The 18,406-nt window shown below is 42.5% G+C and overlaps 1 protein-coding gene across 1 annotated transcript in view; it reads left to right on the forward strand.

Annotated features, from left to right (window-relative positions):
• Positions 1-18,406, forward strand: part of PKD2L1 (polycystin 2 like 1, transient receptor potential cation channel) — a 48,049-nt gene that overhangs the window by 12,838 nt on the left and 16,805 nt on the right. Inside the window, exons 3-6 of the mRNA XM_032232233.1 lie at positions 9,482-9,609; positions 10,596-10,849; positions 13,451-13,675; positions 17,445-17,673. Coding sequence (XP_032088124.1) covers positions 9,482-9,609; positions 10,596-10,849; positions 13,451-13,675; positions 17,445-17,673 — 836 coding nt within the window. The remainder of the gene's footprint in view (positions 1-9,481; positions 9,610-10,595; positions 10,850-13,450; positions 13,676-17,444; positions 17,674-18,406) is intronic.

The following is an 18,406-nucleotide window of genomic DNA, read 5'->3' on the forward strand; positions in this document are numbered from 1 at the left end:
ACGTTGAGCTTGTCAATCAGAAGGTCGGCAGTTCAGCGGTTCAAATCCCTAGCGAGCTCCCGTTACTTGTCCCAGCTTCTGCCAACCTAGCAGTTCAAAAGCATGTGAAAATGCAATTAGAAAAATAGGAACCACTTTTGGTGGGAAGGTAACAGCATTCTGTGAGCCTTCAATGTTTAGTCATGCCAACCACATGACCACAGAGACATCTTCAGATAGCACTGGCTCTTCAGCTTTGAAAGGGAGATGAGCACCACCCCCTAGAGTCGGGAACAATCCCTCGGACATATGTGATGCCCCAAATGAAGTATGGGTAGTCGTGGTGTTCAAAACCTTGTGTACATAAGTAACCAGCCCTTTGCAGGAGCAACAAGTATGGTGTGGCAGATGGCAAGACCTTTTTGAGATGAGACAGTGGTGGAGTTTTTGGCTCTAATTGGCCTAGATCTGTGGTGGTGAACCAGATAGTGAGCCCTCTGTAGGCATGTGTGCCATCACCAGCTGCTCTTCTGGTTTCCAGATGGTCTTTGTGGACACCGCAGCGCTGGAAAATGTCCTGAAAAATGCCCCAAATACAGAGTATTTTTCGGGCTGTCTACAGGCCTTTTTTGGGCTGTTTTCAGGCCGTTATTTGGGCTGATTTCAGGCCCAAAACCGGCCTGAAAACAGCCCAAAAAACGGCCAGAAAAATGACCAAAAACTATCAAAAAACAGGCATGCATGCATTGGCCAGCTGCTTTTCGGGTATCCGGTGCTCCGGTGCACACGCATGCACACACATTCCAGTTTGGGCACTCGGTGCTGAAAAGGTTAGCCATCATTGGTCTAGATCATGGGAGAAGCAGACCTACCGTAAGTCTAGTTGTACCCCTTTGCATCATCAGTAGATGGCTTGTGTCATGGAAAGAAGGACCCATCTACCTGTCAAGGAACCTCAAATTTCTCTTTCCTGCCTCCTAGGCTAAACTTTTCACAGTACTCTGAAGATTGCCTTTTAAATCTCAGAACAGGAAGAGTGCAAAGGGAGATAACATAGAGGGTTGTTTCTATTGTACTTTCTGGAGAGATTTAATGCAGCTCTTTACCAATTTTTGTTGTGTGGTGACACAATGGCTATTTGTGTTTGGCAAATTCATCATTATCTCAACCGAGCACCTGTGTTCTCTCTGCACAGAAGGCTGTATTTCATGCCTAGAACACTGGAGCTCGGCTGTGCGCCACAAGGGAAAGCTGAAATCATTCTTCTCATGTAGAAGTGATGTTCCTTTCATTGCAAATCGGGAGCTTTGAACATTTGTTTGAGTAAGAGGCTCATCAGGTTTTTCTGATAACTTAGCTATTGGTTTTAGCTTAGTAAATGCTGGATTCTCTTGGTATATATGCCTGAGTGTGATAAGTTTGATCCCAATCACAACTGATTACACCTTGGGGAGTAAGCAAAAGATGGCCCTTTCGTTGAATGGATGAGACATTTATTCCAGAAATCAGATTTGTGTAGGCCATTAACTTACTGAAAGAGTCATTGTTATCCCTTTTGTTCTACTGCACCATTTATTTCTAAATGACATTTCTTCACCCTATCAAGAGTCACCTGGCAAATGTGATGTCACAACCATCAATCCTGATATCACTGAAAAAAACATAGCCCTCTCATTGCGTTTACTATGACTGATGGGGTACACGCTGTGTGCATTCCTACTGCCCAGGCAACCAAAGTGAATCTTATGCCTTGGCTCTGTTTTGTTTTGTTTTTTGCATAAAGGTTTTAATTTTATAATGGATTAAAATTCCATTTTTGGTTAAACAGTGTGTTGTCTGGGTATAAATAGTTTTAGCAAATAATCATCAAAATGTTCACAACAATGTTCATTACATTGATATTCATTCTAGTGTAATCATCATCATAATACTGATACTTGATTATCCATTTTAACAATCGTCTCTTTTTTTCATTGGTCCTTTTCTTATATTTCCATGTTTCTAACATCTGTTTTTGTCAGCTAACCATTAATAAAATAAGTCCCAAGTAAAAAAGTATTCAGTTTCTGTCTTTTCCTTAATTATAAGAGTTAATCAAGGTTGACTCAACCTTCCATCCTTCCGAAATGGGTAAAATGTGGACCCAAATTGGTGGGGAAAATATGCTGACTCTGTAAATCGCTTAGAGATGGCTGTACAGCACTGTAAAGTGGTATGTAAGTCTAAGTGCTATTGCTATTGCTAATCACATTTTCATCTGTAGGGATCTCTTCATTTTTCCATTGTTGTGCAAATGCAATTCTTGCTGCAGTTAATACATGTAAAATCAAATATGTATTCCCCTTGTTATACTTATGCGGTAAAATGCCCAACAAAAATATTTCTGGTTTTCAATCAATATGTTACTTTACCATTTTTTCCAACCATGTGTGTATTTTTGTCCAATATTTTTTTGCTTTTGCTTGCCATGGCTGTGTTGTGTTCACACTTCCATTTCTATTATCAGAAGTTTTCCCAAAATCCAGTTTCAGTCATACGGAGTTGCAAAGCCAGATGAAAAATATAGCAAATTTATATATAGTGTGTGCATCACTGACCATATTTTTCTTCTCTATCAACATAGCACAGCTGGGCCAAGGGAAATGAGTATTGATTGGTTTGCCTCACTGGTTTATTTCCTTTTAGTTTAAACTTGCGGGTACTTATAGTCTGTAAAAAAAAAACTGATTTCTTCAAGTTTCAGTTCCTGATTTTTGCAACAAATAGAAAGATATGGTCCATAAGCTGTGCAACATTTTGGATTCCAAAAGCAAAAGAACTTGTGGGTGAATAAGCATCTGCTGCACGATTTTCTCATGGTTACCATTTTCTGATGGCAAAGACGTTGCAGAATCTCCTGAAAATTCCATCTGCTTTAAGGAGTTGCAATTAAGGGGGTTATTTTTGAGCCTTGTGTGCTGCTTTTGGTTTTCAAATCTGAAAGTTTATATAGCGCTACATATAGATTTGAATGAGAAAAGTGGACTCAGCCATTAGGCAGTACAATTGCCTGGTCACCAGATCTACCTTCTAAAAAAGAAGGGGGAGATGTAGGTTATTAAAGGGTAGGGCTGTCAATTTGATTGAAGTGTGGCTTCGCTCCTACCAATGCATGTCCTCATTTCTTGGCAGGAAGACTCAAATCCAGGAAGTCCACACTGGCACATGTGCAATATCTGCCCAACAACTTTAACATTGATTCCCCCTGCAAAGCCAAATGAGTTGCTAAACATCTAAATATAGGGAGACATATGCATGACCCCACAAAAAAGGTGCCAGTTTTGAACTAGTACTATGAATGCCTATGGAGATAGATATATTCTACAGTTGTGTTTGCGGCACAGATCTGGCAAAGCAAGCTACTGTATATGAACAGGGAGCAAACCCCACTTACTAACACTGATGATTACCCAACTATGTTACATACTTGGGTAATGATCTCCAAGCAAAAAAATCAAGCTTAGAGAGTACAAAGGGACTCCGCAGTTCAACCCTGAGCTAAATGCATTTCTCTTCTATTAGAGGGCCACTTCATAATCATAGTTTCAAATACTTGGAAAGTAATGGGCATGGCTAGTCTAGTGAAGAGAAGGACCAGTGGAGACATGATAGCAGTGTTCCAATATTTGTGGGGCTGCCACAGAGAGGAGGGGAGGAAGCTATTCTCCAAAGCACCCGAACACCAGACAAGGAATAATGGATGGAAATTGAACAAGGAGACATTCAACCTAGAAATAAGGAGAATTTTTCTGACAGTGAGAACAATCAACGAATGGAACAGCTTGTCTTTGGAAGTTGTGGGAGCTTCATCACCGGAAGTTTTCAGGAAGAGATTGAACTGCCATTTGTCAGAAACAGTGTAGGGTCTCCTGCTTGGGCGGGGGTTGGACTAGATGACCTATAAACTCCCTTCCAACTCTGTTAATCTCTTAATATCATAATTTAAGATGGGAACAAAGGATCTTTGGATTAGAAGGATCTTTGGCTCCTGATCGCCAGTGATAGAACTCCAAATGTGCTGTTGTTATCATGGTTATTATTGGTATTTTCAAATTTTTGGATTCTAATCAACAGTCTAGAACTCATGGAGTTACTTATTCTACTTATTCCTGTAGAATAAAGGAAGGTTCAAACAAGATGGTTTTTTATAAATCAGTGGTGTTCAGGTTCAATCAATTTAAAAAATTCAAATATTTGGTGAATACCTTCACTATGGATCCAAGGATGATGATGAAAAAGAAGATGATTCAGAAAGTATTAATACAATACAATACAATAGCAGAGTTGGAAGGGACCTTGGAGGTCTTCCAGTCCAACCCCCTGCCTAGGCAGGAAACCCTATACCATTCCATACAAATGGCTATCCAACATCTTCTTAAAGACTTCCAATGTTGGGGCAATCACAAGTTCTGGAGGCAAGCTGTTCCACTGATTAATTGTTCTGTCAGGAAATTTCTCCTCAGTTCTAAGTTGCTTCTCTCCTTGATTAGTTTCCACCCATTGCTTCTTGTTCTACCCTCAGGTGGCTTGGAGAATAGTTTGACTCCCTCTTCTTTGTGGCAACCCCTGAGATATTGGAACACTGCTATCATGTCTCCTCTAGTCCTTCTTTTCATTAAACTAGACATACCCAGTTCTTGCAACCATTCTTCATACAGTATGTTTTAGTCTCCAGTCCCCTAATCATCTTTGTTGCTCTTCTCTGCACTCTTTCTAGAGTCTCCACATCTTTTCTACATCATGGCAACCAAAACTGAATGCAATATTCCAAGTGTGGCCTTACCAAGGCATTATAAAGTGGTATTAACACTTCACGTGATCTTGACTATATCTCTCTGTTTATGCATCCTAGAAATGTGTTGGCTTTTTTGGCAGCTGCTGAACACTGCTGGCTCATATTTAAATGGTTGTCCACTAGGACTCCAAGATCCCTCTCACAGTTACTACTATTGAGCAAGGTACCACCTATACTGTACCTGCGCATTTCATTTTTCTTGCCTAAATGTAGAACCTTACTCTTTTCACCATTGAATTTCATTTTATTAGATAGTGCCCAATGTTCAAGTTTGTCAAGATCCTTCTGTGTCTTAAGCCTGTCTTCTGGAGTGTTGGCTATTCCTGCCAGCTTGGTGTCATCTGCAAATTTGATGAGTTCCCCATTTATTCCCTCATCCAAATCATTGATGAAGATGTTGAAGAGTACTGGGCCTAAAACAGAGCCTTGGGGCACTCCACTACATACTTCCCTCCATGTAGATGCAGTTCCATTGAGGACTACCCGTTGAGTGCGGTTTGTCAGCTAGTTAAGAAGCCATCTGGTGGTGATGCTGTCCAACCCACATTCTTCTACTTTATCTAGTAGTAGGTTATGGTCTACCTTATCAAATGCCTTACTGAAGTCCAAGTAAACTATATCAACGGCATTCCTCTGGTCCACTAATTTTGTCACTTTGTCAAAGAATGCAATAAGATTAGTCTGGCATATTAGACACCACATACCGTACTTTTTGGAGTTAAAGGCGCACCGGAGTATAAGACGCACCACGATTTTGAAGAGGCAAATTTTTTAAAAAAGGTTTTGCACTCTGCAGACCTCCCAAAAACGGCCCCAGTTTTTTTTAAAGGGCATGATTAGCCTTTAGGAGGTTTGCAGAGTGTTCCGGGAGGGAGCAAAATTGAGCCAAAAAGGCCCATTTTTCGCTCATTTCTGCCCTCCCCAGCCCCCAGGAGCACTCTGCAAGCCTCCTAAAGGCAATGCACAGCCATTTTGGTGAAGGGGGCAGGGTTTCAGGAGGCAAAAAATGCTGTATTTAGTGTATAAGATACACCCAGATTTTCAGCCTCTTTTCTTGAGGGAAAAGGGTGGGTCTTATACTCCGAAAAATATGGTAGATTTAGAACTGTAAAATTCAAAAATGGATGTTTTAATGGAAGTCAAGAGGAGGCATATTGCTAATACGTGGATCTCCTAAATTAGTCCTACTAACTAGTGATTACATAGAAACAATTGAAAGTCAATCTTCTGCTGGCTTCTTTTTAAAACACCAAAGCCTACATCAAGCTATTCCATCAAGAGCAGACAGCAAAGGCTTGTACTCAAGCCTTTGATTCCTATGTGGGAACTGTCATTTTATTTATCAAGAAGTATTGATTCATGGGGGGTGGGCGTGGTGGCTCAGTGGCTAAGAAGCTGAGCTTGTCGATCAGAAAGTTTGGCGGTTCAAATCCCTAGTGCCGCGTAATGGAGTGAGCTCCCATTACTTGTCCTAGCTTCTGCCAACCTAGCAGTTCGAAAACATGTAAAAATACAAGTAGAAAATTAGGGTCCACCTTTGGTGGGAAGGTAACAGCGTTCTGTGCGCCTTGGGAGTTTAGTCATGATGACCACAAGACCATGGGGATATCTTCAGACAGCCTGGCTTTTCGGCTTTGAAACAGAGATGAGCACCGCCCTCTAGAGTCAGGAAGACTAGCACATATGTGCACCTATTGATTCATGCCATTATTAAATGTCTTCTTCAACCTAACAATTTCTCTTCAGGTGCCATCAGCCAGAATTTTTCTGGAGAGACATCCTTTTGTGAGTAGCTAAAATTTGCCAAGTGAAATTATTAATCCTAAATTAATGTTTAACACTTAACTATGACACTATAATAGTTGCAGATGTGTGGTTTTTGAGTTGAAGTATTGGCATGCCTGACGTCTGGAATACCAAGACTGGTGACTAGAATGCCAACTTCTCAATTATTTCCAGTCAGTAGCTGGAAATATTTTTCTTTCCACGTTTCTGAATACTGCAAACCTCTTTCCTATATTTTTGGATGGTAAAACTACTTTCTTTTCTTCATAATTATTTCAGATCTAAATATGCCAAGAATATATTCTCAATTTATCATTTTTCTGTTAGGAGTTACTTTAGGCTTTTAATATGATGGGATCTCTTAAAAAAATGTATGTGGCAAATGATGAGAATCAATATTCTATTACAATTTTGACAGATGTATGGATCAACCCTAAGAGGTGGTTAAAGTATTCAGAGAACTCACTTGTTCATCAAATGTCCATATCACATTTCTTCAAACCGATCTGCCTTCTAGTGATTGAACTTCTCAAGGTCTATCCAGGCTGGAAATTACTGGAGATGTTCATACATCTGAAGGGCACCGGGATTGTAGAAAATGTTTCAAAACCTGCCTTGTTTTGCTCGTTCCAGATATAACAATTGTTATATTCTTCATGGACATATCCTTAAAAAAAAGAAGTCAAAGTGAGATTTGTATTTTATATATTGGTGGTACAACCAAGACTTTCACTTGGAATCAGGGGTGGGTTCCGGCTGCCGCTACTGCTGGTTCACTCAGGGAGGCGTCCCGCGCCCAGACGCGATTGATGTGCGCTCCGCGCGCATGCACAGTACAACAAAAATTGCTCTGTGCAACAGAAGGCAAAAATAAGAACCGGTTTAAGGGCGTGGCAGGCCTGGGTCCAAGCCGGTGGGAACCCACCTCTGCTTGGAATATAATATAATTTGTATAATTCTACATTCATAAATTCAATATTTATTCATATATTAATTTAATACATTTGTACAGCTGCACATCTATCCATGGAATTCTGGGCAATGAACAAAGTTTTTTTAATTCAATTTGCAATCACAGAAAACTAAAATTCTCATCAAACACATTCACATTTATGTTAGAGTTTTATCAAAATCCTGCCTCATGCCTGAGGAAAAAGCCAGATCCTCACAACTTTCTGGATTGTTCATAGCTGGGGTGAGGGTGTTCTACCTGGATATAACATAGAATAATGAGGTTGGAAGGGACCTTGAAAGTCTTCTAGTCCAGTGGTGTCAAACTCGATTTCATTGAGGGCCACATCCGGGTTGTGTTCGACTTAGGGGCTGGGGTGGGCATCAGAGGTGGGTTCCTACCAATTTGGACTGGTTTGGCCAAGTAGGTAGTAACTTGATCTGCCACGCCCCCAAATTGGTTCTCTCTATGGCACCACCATCTTGTTTTTTGCCTCTGTGCATGCGCAAAAACATTTTTGTAGTGTGCATGCACACTCACAAAGTGCGCACATGTGCGCAGTGAGTCCCTGAGTGAGCCACCAGTAGATTCAAATAATTTAATAATTGTGCCTCTGCCCTAATGATTTCTCCCAACAACCAGTTCACCAAACTCCTCAGAAAGTTAACAACTGGTTGTCCTGAAGTGATGCAAACTGGCTGAATCCCACCACTGATACATGTAATCATAGAAAGAGTAATAGAATAACTGAATTTGAATGGATTCTGACGGTCCTCCAATCTCTCACACACAAACGCCTAAACAGGAGACCCTATACCTGTGATAGCAAACCTATGACATGGGTGCCAGAGGTGGCACGTAGAGCCCTCTCTGTGGGCACATATCCCATTGCCAGCTGCTGTTCTCAGGCGCCAGAGCACCAGAAAATGCCCCCCCCAATAGCCTGAAAACTGCCCGAAAAACAGCCTGAAAATGGCCCCCAAACCAGCCAAAAAACCTGGCATGTGCGCCAGCCAGCTGGTCTTTGGGTTTCTGGTGCTACAGAGCGTGTGAAGACCAGCTGGCTGGCATGCATGCGCATGCTGGAAACCTGAAGATCAGCTGGCCGGCACTCACATGCACACTAGCCAGCTGGTCTTCGGGTTTCTAGTATACACATATGTACGCACATGCACCAGGGTGGGTTGCTGCCAGAGTTACTATTGGTTCACTTCACGGTCACATGTGCACCCGCCACGCATTGCTTGCACATGCGCAGTTGCCTGTTAATAATTATGAGTAAAAACATGCCGGCAATGGCATGGGTGACTGCCAAACTGGTTTGGGGGCGTGGCCAACTGGTTTGATGACCCAGTCCCAATGTCCACTACTGATAGCAACCCACCTCTGACATGCATGCACATTCCAATTTGGGCACTCGGTGCTGAAAAAGTTCGCCATCACTGCCCTATACCATTTCAGACAAAAGGCATGTGTCATGACAGAGAAGGGATGCTTCCTCCCTGAATGACACTATTTCAACCGATGGGACTCACTGGATGACATTGTTTCAACCGATGGGACTTGGATCATGTCTACTCTGACAGATCTGAAGGGCAGACGCTATCAGAGAAATAATATCTCACAAATAACCTGGCCCTATGTCACATGCAACTTTAAAGATGGCAACCAGCACCTTGATTTTCACACAGTAGCCTGCTGGGGGTAAGTGCAGTTCACATGGCAGTAGTGTTGAGTAGCTATATCTGGTGCACCTAAACACACATGCCACATCTGTGCCAGCTAATGCTTTTATGGAATAAGATCCAGTAAAAATCAAGATCATCCCTAATCAGCATTGCATATCTCAAGGCATTTAATTAAAAATACATTTTCGATGTTACTGATACATTTCCTGTTTTTCCCCCCCTTCTTTTCTTAAATTCCTCTAGTGACCTATGGGATGACGAGTTCAAATGCCTATTACTATACCAAAGTGATGTCTGAACTCTTTCTGCAGACTCCTTCAGACAGTGGCGTCTCCTTCCAGACCATTGGAAGCATGGCTGACTTTTGGCGAGTGAGTGCCAAGAAGTTTTGGGTGCTGACTTGTAGCCATTTTAAATATGGCTCAGGGACTGAAAGCTTCTAGGATTCTTTTGAACTGACTTTAATCTGCCTAAATGAATTGTACACATGTGGAAACCACATTTCATTACCAGATAGCTTATGTGCAATTGCAATGAAAATAAATGGACACAGTTCATCCTATTGTGATATCTGCACATTCTAGGACTAAGTTATAATCAGTTCACCCATTTCTCCATGTGAGGCTTGGTTATTTATTTATTTAATAAAAATTTATATGGCTGGCCAACTCACTCTCTGTGGGCAATAAAAAACCCAGTAGAAGCCATTTTAGGCACAACAGGCTGCATCTTAACACACACACGAGCAGTGTTAGGGGTGTCTTGCCCCCACAGTATTTTTTTCTGGAGAGTAAGTCATCTGTGTACCAAGTTTGGTTGAAATTGATCTAGGTGTTCCAGAGTTATGCTGGAACACACACACACACACACACACACACACACACAAAGAGCCATAGAGAGAGAGAGAGAGAGACAGACAGACAGACAAAGATCATATATACTTCTTCCTTTATACTATTATGCAAAGAAAGAGCACTAAACAATTCCAATTTACAAATAAGAACTCTCTTCCTATGCAATTGAAATTCAATCATACTGAGTCAGTAATTGGAGATTGCAAACCTTTTTGGCCATCTCAGAAGCTCCTTGGATCATAAACAGCAAAGTTGTCAGGACCATTTCCTGAACTTTTGAACTGAACTTTTGAAACTGAAAACACCATAAATCTCTCCTGTAACCCCTAGAAGCGACTTCAGCTAGCTTAAAAAAAAATATCTAAGAACTAGCCACAATTGCTCATTCTTGCATTAATACGACTTCTTCCATTTTGACATACACAAAAAGCGAATTACATTAATGTCATTCTGTGCCATGTGGCTGTTTCAGATAACATTCCTCTTGTTCTTTATCTCCGTAGTATACACAAGGACCTTTCCTGGATAGTTTATATTGGACTAAGTGGTATAACAATAAATCTTTGGGCCACAATGCACAATCCTATATCTATTATGAAAACTTACTGCTTGGCGTCCCACGGCTACGCCAACTCAAGGTCCAGAACAACTCATGCGTGGTGCATGATGATTTCAAAGAAGATATTGCTGGTTGTTATGATGTATACAGTGAAGAGAAAGAGAACACATCACCCTTTGGACTTTTGAATGGGACAGCGTAAGTAGAGGATAACCTTTTTGAATTTCATAAATGACAGCTTTGAAGTACACATCAATTTCAGAAAATAAGATTGCAGTCAATTTATTGTATAGATTCAGAGGCACAATATCTCAATTTGCTGCCTCATTTATTTTAAAATCATGTATCATGAGCTTGGAAGCTTTCAAAACACCGATAACAAAATCATAAAATTACAGAAAACATAAAATCCATCAGAATGAATAACCTTTGTTAAATATAACTATAAGTAAGGCAATATTAAATTAATAGGACTGTCAGAAGTGAGAAATGTTTTCTGTTTTGAGCTTGCGAGAAAGAACCCTGCTCAAAATATTTCATTAGAACCAAAGGTGGCATTCAGCAGGTTCTGACGAGTTCTGGAGAATCAGTAGCGGAAATTTTGAGTAGTTTGGAGTACCGGTAAATACCACCTCTGACTGGCCCTGCTCCCACCTATTCTCTGCCTCCCAAGTCCCATTTTGGGAGGGAATGGATATTTTTCAGTATCCTTCCCCTGCCATGCCCACCAAGCCATGCCAAACCCACAAAACAACGCCCTCAGAACCAGTAGTAAAATTTTTTGAATCTCACCGCTAATTAGAACATTTAAAAACTCAAAATAATTAGTCTACGTACCATTGAAACAAAATTTAAAATAAACCATAGAGCTCATGGGCATGTAGAAAAAGCACTTGCTCTTTTCTTCTTTTCATCCCGGTGACACAAATATAACATGCTGGCTACAGCATGTTATATTTATATATATATATATGCTATGCAATCTGCAAAACTGTCAATCAAGTATTTCTTTAAGAGACTGTTGTTAAAAATCCTCACTGGGAAAAATATATAACGGTAAGTGGGAAAGACATGGGATATAGGGAGCAGAGATATTGCCAAGAGATGGTCAGATAAGACAGAGTACAGCCTACAGCTGGATAGTGGATGGTGTCAGAGTTTGAAGCAGCAATCACATCCAGAAAGCACACACAGCAGGATTCATTAACTTCTCTTTCTATTTAATATAACACATGAAATAAGTATACAATACCCAAACAGGTTTCTCCAACGTGATAGCAAATACAAGCAAACCTAGACAGAGGAGAGAAGTTTCAGTTTCAGTTCAGGCTCCTAGCTGTCTCCAGCAAATACTGTTTCAGTTTCCAAACAGCCCTCATTGGCTGACCCACTTGCCATGTCTATTCGTTGGCTTACCTTGTTATCATATTTCTGCCAAGTCATGAACTCTCATACACACCAACAGATGGGATAAGAGGCTCAGAAGGGACCTTCCCTGATTTCTTGCATTGTTAAGGCAAGGTGGAAATATGTACTTTCACACTTGCAAAATATTGTTAAGGTAGCCTTACAATAAAATAATAGCTAGTGCTTCTGGATGTATTTCTTGTCTGGATTACTTTGCAGGGTTGTCAATGAATCAAGAGGATCTGAATTTAGATTCCTGCCTTGAGAAGGGGGTTGGATTCCAGATCCAAGATTCTGACTTTTTCCCATAACTCTTTCCTCTTCATAGCTCTCCTAATATTCATAGCATTCGCGTCAGTGGTGGGTTGCCAATATTTTTACTACCGGTTTGGATGCGCTCCTGTGAGCGCGCCCATGCATGCACAACACTTCTGTATATGCACAGAAGCATCCGGGCTGGTGGGCCGCTGCTACTACTCGCCGCCACTACTACCGGTTTGCCCAATCCCAGCCGAACCAGGAGTAACCCACCTCTAATTCACGTCATCAAAATAAATAGTCAAGGGAGAAAAGTTAAACCTTGTACTTCAGATAGTATTTCGGGAATGCTGCTGATAGATTACTGGTTAATTTCTTCAAAAATGATATCTTTATGTATGTATTTGTTTGTCAAACATGTACAAGATAGCAGGTATAGGTATAAACATAAACATGAACAAAGGAAGTAAATACAGATAAATGGGGACAGTAAGACAGGGACGGTAGCAGGGGTGGGTTTCAACCGGTTCGCGGCGGTCCCCGCGAACCGGTTGGTCGGCGAACCCGGAAGTAAGTAACTTCCGGGAACAGCGAAGGGCCCACCCGACCGCCCGTGTTCCTTACCGGTCTTTGAAGGCTTCTGCGCTTCCACGCAGGCGCATGGCACATACAGCGCCTGCGCGATTCTCCGCGAGCAGCTGGATGGCACATATAGCGCCTGTGCGAGTCTCTGTGAGCAGCTGGAGCATCGCGCAGGCGCTAAGATGCATGCGTGAACTGCGCGCGTGCACAAGGACGCCGCCGGCCCCGTTGCAACCGAACCGGTTGGAACGGGATTAGCAACCCACCCCTGGACAGTAGGCACACTAGTGCGGTTATGCACACCCCCTTTACGACCTCTTAGGAATGTGATGAAGTCCACGCTAGACAGTTTGAAGTTGAAGCTGTGAAGGTTTGAGGCTATAATCATATCATCTCTATATCCAGGAGACAGTTGAACAATACTTTTGTTCTTGGACAGGAAATCATGGATGAAGGATGCAGCTCAAGCTGAGCCAATTCAAGACATTGTGCATTTTCCTTTCACCAATTCTCACTCTCTTTTTTTCCTCCATAAAAACTTTTGTGGCACAGGTGGCAATATTACACAGAGCAAGAACTCGATGGCTCTTCCCACTGGGGCAGATTAACAAGTTACAGTGGAGGAGGCTATTATGTAGACCTCAAAATAACCCGGGAGGAAAGTGCAGAAACTCTACAAGTCTTGAAAGAAAACCTATGGCTGGATCGTGGAACCCGTGCTGTTTTTATGGACTTCTCCGTATATAATGCCAACATCAACCTGTTCTGTGTGCTCAGGTAAGTAGCATTTGAACATGGCAGTTCTGGCTCATTCTTCTGAAATTATTTTTTGAACTTTTCCTTGTCTTTAATTTTTTTCCCTACAATTTTTTTTAATTAAACCATTTTCATTCAGAAAATCAACTTTGAAATACCCCTGTATGATCCATAACATTTCTTACTCAGAAGCAAGAATAAAATTACTGATAAGTGATAAACAGACATGGGACACAGTGGCTCAGTGGCTAAGACGGTGAGCTTGCCGATCAGAAAGGTCGGCAGTTCAGCAGTTCGAATCCCTAGTGCCACATAACGGTGTCCCAGCTCCTGTCAAGCTAGCAGTTCGAAAGCATGTAAAAATGAGAGTAGAAAAAATAGGAACCACCTTTGGTGGGAAGGTAACAGTGTTCTGTGCGCCTTTGGCATTTAGTCATGCCGGCCACATGACCATGGAATTGTCATCAGACAGCGCTGGCTCTTCAGCTTAGAAACGGACATGAGAACCACCCCCTAGAGTCGGGAATGACTAACACATACACTATATTGCCAAAAGTATTCGCTCACCCATCCAAATAATCAGAATCAGGTGTTTCAATCACTTCCATGGCCACAGGTGTATAAAATCAAGTACCTAGGCATGCAGACTGTTGTTATAAACATTTGTGAAAGAATGGGTCGCTCTCGGGAGCTCAGTGAATTCCAGCGTGGAACTGTGATAGGATGCCACCTGTGCAACAAATCCAGTCGTGAAATTTCCTCGCTCCTAAATATTCCACAGTCAACTGTCAGCTGTATTATAAGAATGTGGAAGTGTTTGGGAACGACAGCAACTCAGCCACGTAGGCCACGTAAACAACCGGAGCAGCATCAGTGGATGCTGAGGCGTATAGTGCGAACAGGTTGCCAACTTTCTGCAGAGTCAATCGCTACAGACCTCCAAACGGCATGTGGCCTTCAGTAGCTCAAGAACAGTGCACAGAGATCTTCATGGAATGGGTTTCCATGGCCAAGCAGCTGCATCCAAGCCATACATCACCAAGTGCAATGCAAAGCGTCGGATATAGTGGTGTAAAGCATGCCGCCATTGAACTCTAGAGTAATGGAGACGCGTTCACACTTTTCCATCTGGCAATCTGATGGACGAGTCTCGGTTCGGCGGTTGCCAGGAGAACAGTACTTGTCTGACTGCATTGTGCCAAGTGTAACGTTTGGTGGAGGGAGGATTATGGTGTGGTGTTGTTTTTCAGGAGCTGGGATTGGCCCCTTAGTTCCAGTGAAAGGAACTCTGAATGCTTCAGCATACCAAGACATTTTGGACAATTCCATGCTCCCAACTTTGTGGGAACAGTTTGGAGCTGGCCCCTTCCTCTTCCAACATGACTGTACACCAGTGCACAAAGCAAGGTCCATAAAGACATGGATTACCGAGTCTGGTGTGGAGGAACTTGACTGGTCTGCACAAAGTCCTGACCTCAACCCGATAAACCACCTTTGGGATGAATTAGAGTGGAGACTGAGAGCCAGGCCTTCTCGTCCAACATCAGTCTGTGACCTCACAAATGCGCTCCTGGAAGAATGGTCAAAAATTCCCATAAACACACTCCTAAACCTTGTGGATAGCCTTTCCAGAAGAGTTGAAGCTGTTATAGCTGCAAAGGGTGGACCAGTGGTGGGTTTCAAAAATTTTTAGAACCTATTCTGTAGGTGTGGCCTGCTTTGTGGGAGTGGCTTGCCGGCCATGTGACCAGGTGGGAGTGGCTTGCCAGCCATGTGACTGGGTGGGAGTGGCTTGCCGACCATGTGACCAGGTGGGAGTGGCTTTCCAGCCATGTGACTGGGTGGGAGTGGCTTGCCAGCCATGTGACTGGGTGGGAGTGGCTTGCCAGCCATGTGACTGGGTGGGAGTGGCTTGCCAACCATGTGACTGGGTAGGAGTGGCTTGCCAGCCATGTGACTGGGTGGGCATGGCCAACTTGTAAACTGTGGTGAAACTCACTTAACAACGCTCTTGCTTAGCAACCAAAATGTTGGCTCAGAAACTCTGGCATTTGAAGTGTGCAAGTCTTAAAGCTCTCAAGTTACAAGACCCTTGCATCCCTAACCCTTTAGAAAAACAAACCCCAGGGGTGTTCAAACTTGACAGCTTTAAGACTTGTGAACTTCAACTCCCAGAATTCCTCCTCTCACTCTTCATCTTGATGATGTGCGGACAGAGGGTGGGGGGAGCTGGAACCAGTTCTAAACGGCACTGTAGATTTGTGGAGCCTCTTCTATAGAAGAGGTTAGAACTGGCAGAAACCCACCCCTGGGGTGGACCGACGTCATGTTGAACCCTGTGGATTAGGAATGGGATGTCACTTACAGTAAGTTTATATGCGAGTAAAGGCAGGTGAGCAAATACTTTTGGCAATATAGTGTATGTGTGAAGGGAACTTTTACCTTAATAAACAGACAATATTTACATGGAAACAAGCCTAACTGAATATGCCATTCTTTTGATCAAAAAAGATCGAGATCTTATTTCAATATGGCAGTTCTTTCAACTTTGGGGAGTTTAAGATGTATGGATTTGGGAAATCTTGGTGTTGACGTCCACATGTGTTAAAGTTCCCAGGGTTGAGAAAAACTGCAGTATGGAGGCCAAACCAACTCAGGAGAACTAGCCCCAGTCAAATGCTCTCTCCTTCTCTCTCCTTATACCCCATTCATACCTTGAAATGCTGATAGGGTCCTAAACCTGTAGAGCTGGTGATGGCATAGAAGTGGAGAAAAAGTAGCCCCAAGCCTACATAAATAGCAGAGCATTGGAAACAGTGGAATGGTGAAACAAAACACTGTAAAGATGGAATGCGGGAACTAATGAGTGGATTCCTTGGCTGGTAAAAGTACTGTTGGAAGAAATGTCCTTCTGGGTTCAGTTCCAAGTGGAGAAAAAGACACTGGAAACATGGAGGCTGCTTGGAAAGATAGTTTAACGGTGGACAGGACCACATGGCTTGAGCTCCTGAACAGAAAAGGGGGATCACATGTGTCCAGATGTTGGCTGAAGAAGAAAAAAGAGACTGAGATGCTGAAAGTTCCTGGTTTTATACCCTCTCTGGCCTTTGATCTTGATCTTGTATTCTGATTGGTTGTCAGACTCCCATGGGGCCATGCAGGGGCAACTCTCTAGGCTGTGTTTTGAGTCCAGGTTTGGTTGAGCATTGCTTCTTCCCAGGTGCCCTGTGGTGAGATGGGTAAAGAGCTAATACTATCATACCTTAATCCCATCACCCTGGAGCTGAAGGGAGGAGATCTTTGTTATGTAGAATAGACTCAGGCTTTTTAATGGTGCATTGACAAAGGTGGGGGCTATTAAGAGTGAGTCTGCTTTCTGCCTAAAAACATGTTTCTTCATTTCTGATCCAGGGAAATATAATATTCTGCCTTTTCAATATTTCCCAGGATATTTCATTTTTCTAGGAGAAGGGTGGGTTTTAACTTCTTAAAGTACAACGTGGCTGAACATCTTAACATCAGGATTACTACCAAATTAATTAATTTCAAAAGTGGCTTTTGCTTCTTTTGTTTTCTTCACTTTCGTGCAAAAGTGAATCACCCAGTCTTATTGCAATTCCCCAGGGACTGTGGAAGAAATAAGAAGTTAGCTTCCAAATAGATTGATCTTTCTATTTTAAATGTTTCTATATATCTAGTAGCTGATTTTCCAACAGGAAATAGTCAATATAAAAAGAATATTAGCCCTTGCTACCAGGTATGTTTACACACTATCTTCTCTGCTGCCTAGGTTGGTGGTGGAATTCCCTGCGACTGGGGGTGCCATTCCTTCATGGCAGATCCGGACTGTGAAACTACTCCGGTATGTCAGCACTTGGGATTTCTTCATTGTCTCTTGTGAAATTGTCTTCTGCATCTTTATCTTCTATTATGTTGTGGAAGAAATCTTGGAACTGCACATTCACAGGCTTCAGTACTTCACCAGCATCTGGAACATTTTGGATATAGTGGTCATTTTGGTGAGATTTCTCCTATATTTATTTTTTTGGTCTTTTAATGACCCCATAATCCCTAGTATTGGGGTGGAGTCGGGACAACTGAATGGAACTGAGTGTTTACTGGCCGGATGCCTTTCCTGTCGCCAATGCGGAGTTCTCAGCAGATATATTCTCATCGTGCCCAGAGACAGAAATATCTGCCTCTACCTAGGATTGAACTCACAGCCTCTTGATTGTGAGGTGAGAGCTCCACCTCTAGGCTACCACACCAGTGGGGTTCCAGATCCCTTTGCAACCGGTACGCTGCAATGGGCTGGGTGTCCACCACCCACCACCCGCAATACTCCAGCTGCTCGGTGGGGCGCCGTATGCTCCATGCACAGGCGCAAATGCCCAGTTGGGTGTACCTGTATCAAATACAAGTAAGGAGAGTGAGCGGGTGGATGGGCCCTTCGGAGCATTGTACCGGAACGGTACCTGGTGCTCCCAGAGGGCACCGGTTCGCCTGTACCGGGGCGTTCTGGCCATAACCCACCATTGCACCACACCACTCGAGATTTCTTCTAATAGGATTATAATAGTAAACATATTAAAGCAATGTAATAATTAATATAGTTAAAATGGGAGAAGAAAGATTAGACTTAAAAGTTTCATTGATTTTGAAATGATTAGTTAACTAGACATTTACTTAGGTGCCTATGTGTTATTATTACACTGACTATATATATAAAAGTGGCTGTGTATGTGTATGTTC

This window comes from Thamnophis elegans, chromosome 15 (genome assembly GCF_009769535.1).
Source record: "Thamnophis elegans isolate rThaEle1 chromosome 15, rThaEle1.pri, whole genome shotgun sequence".
Taxonomy (NCBI): domain Eukaryota; kingdom Metazoa; phylum Chordata; class Lepidosauria; order Squamata; family Colubridae; genus Thamnophis; species Thamnophis elegans.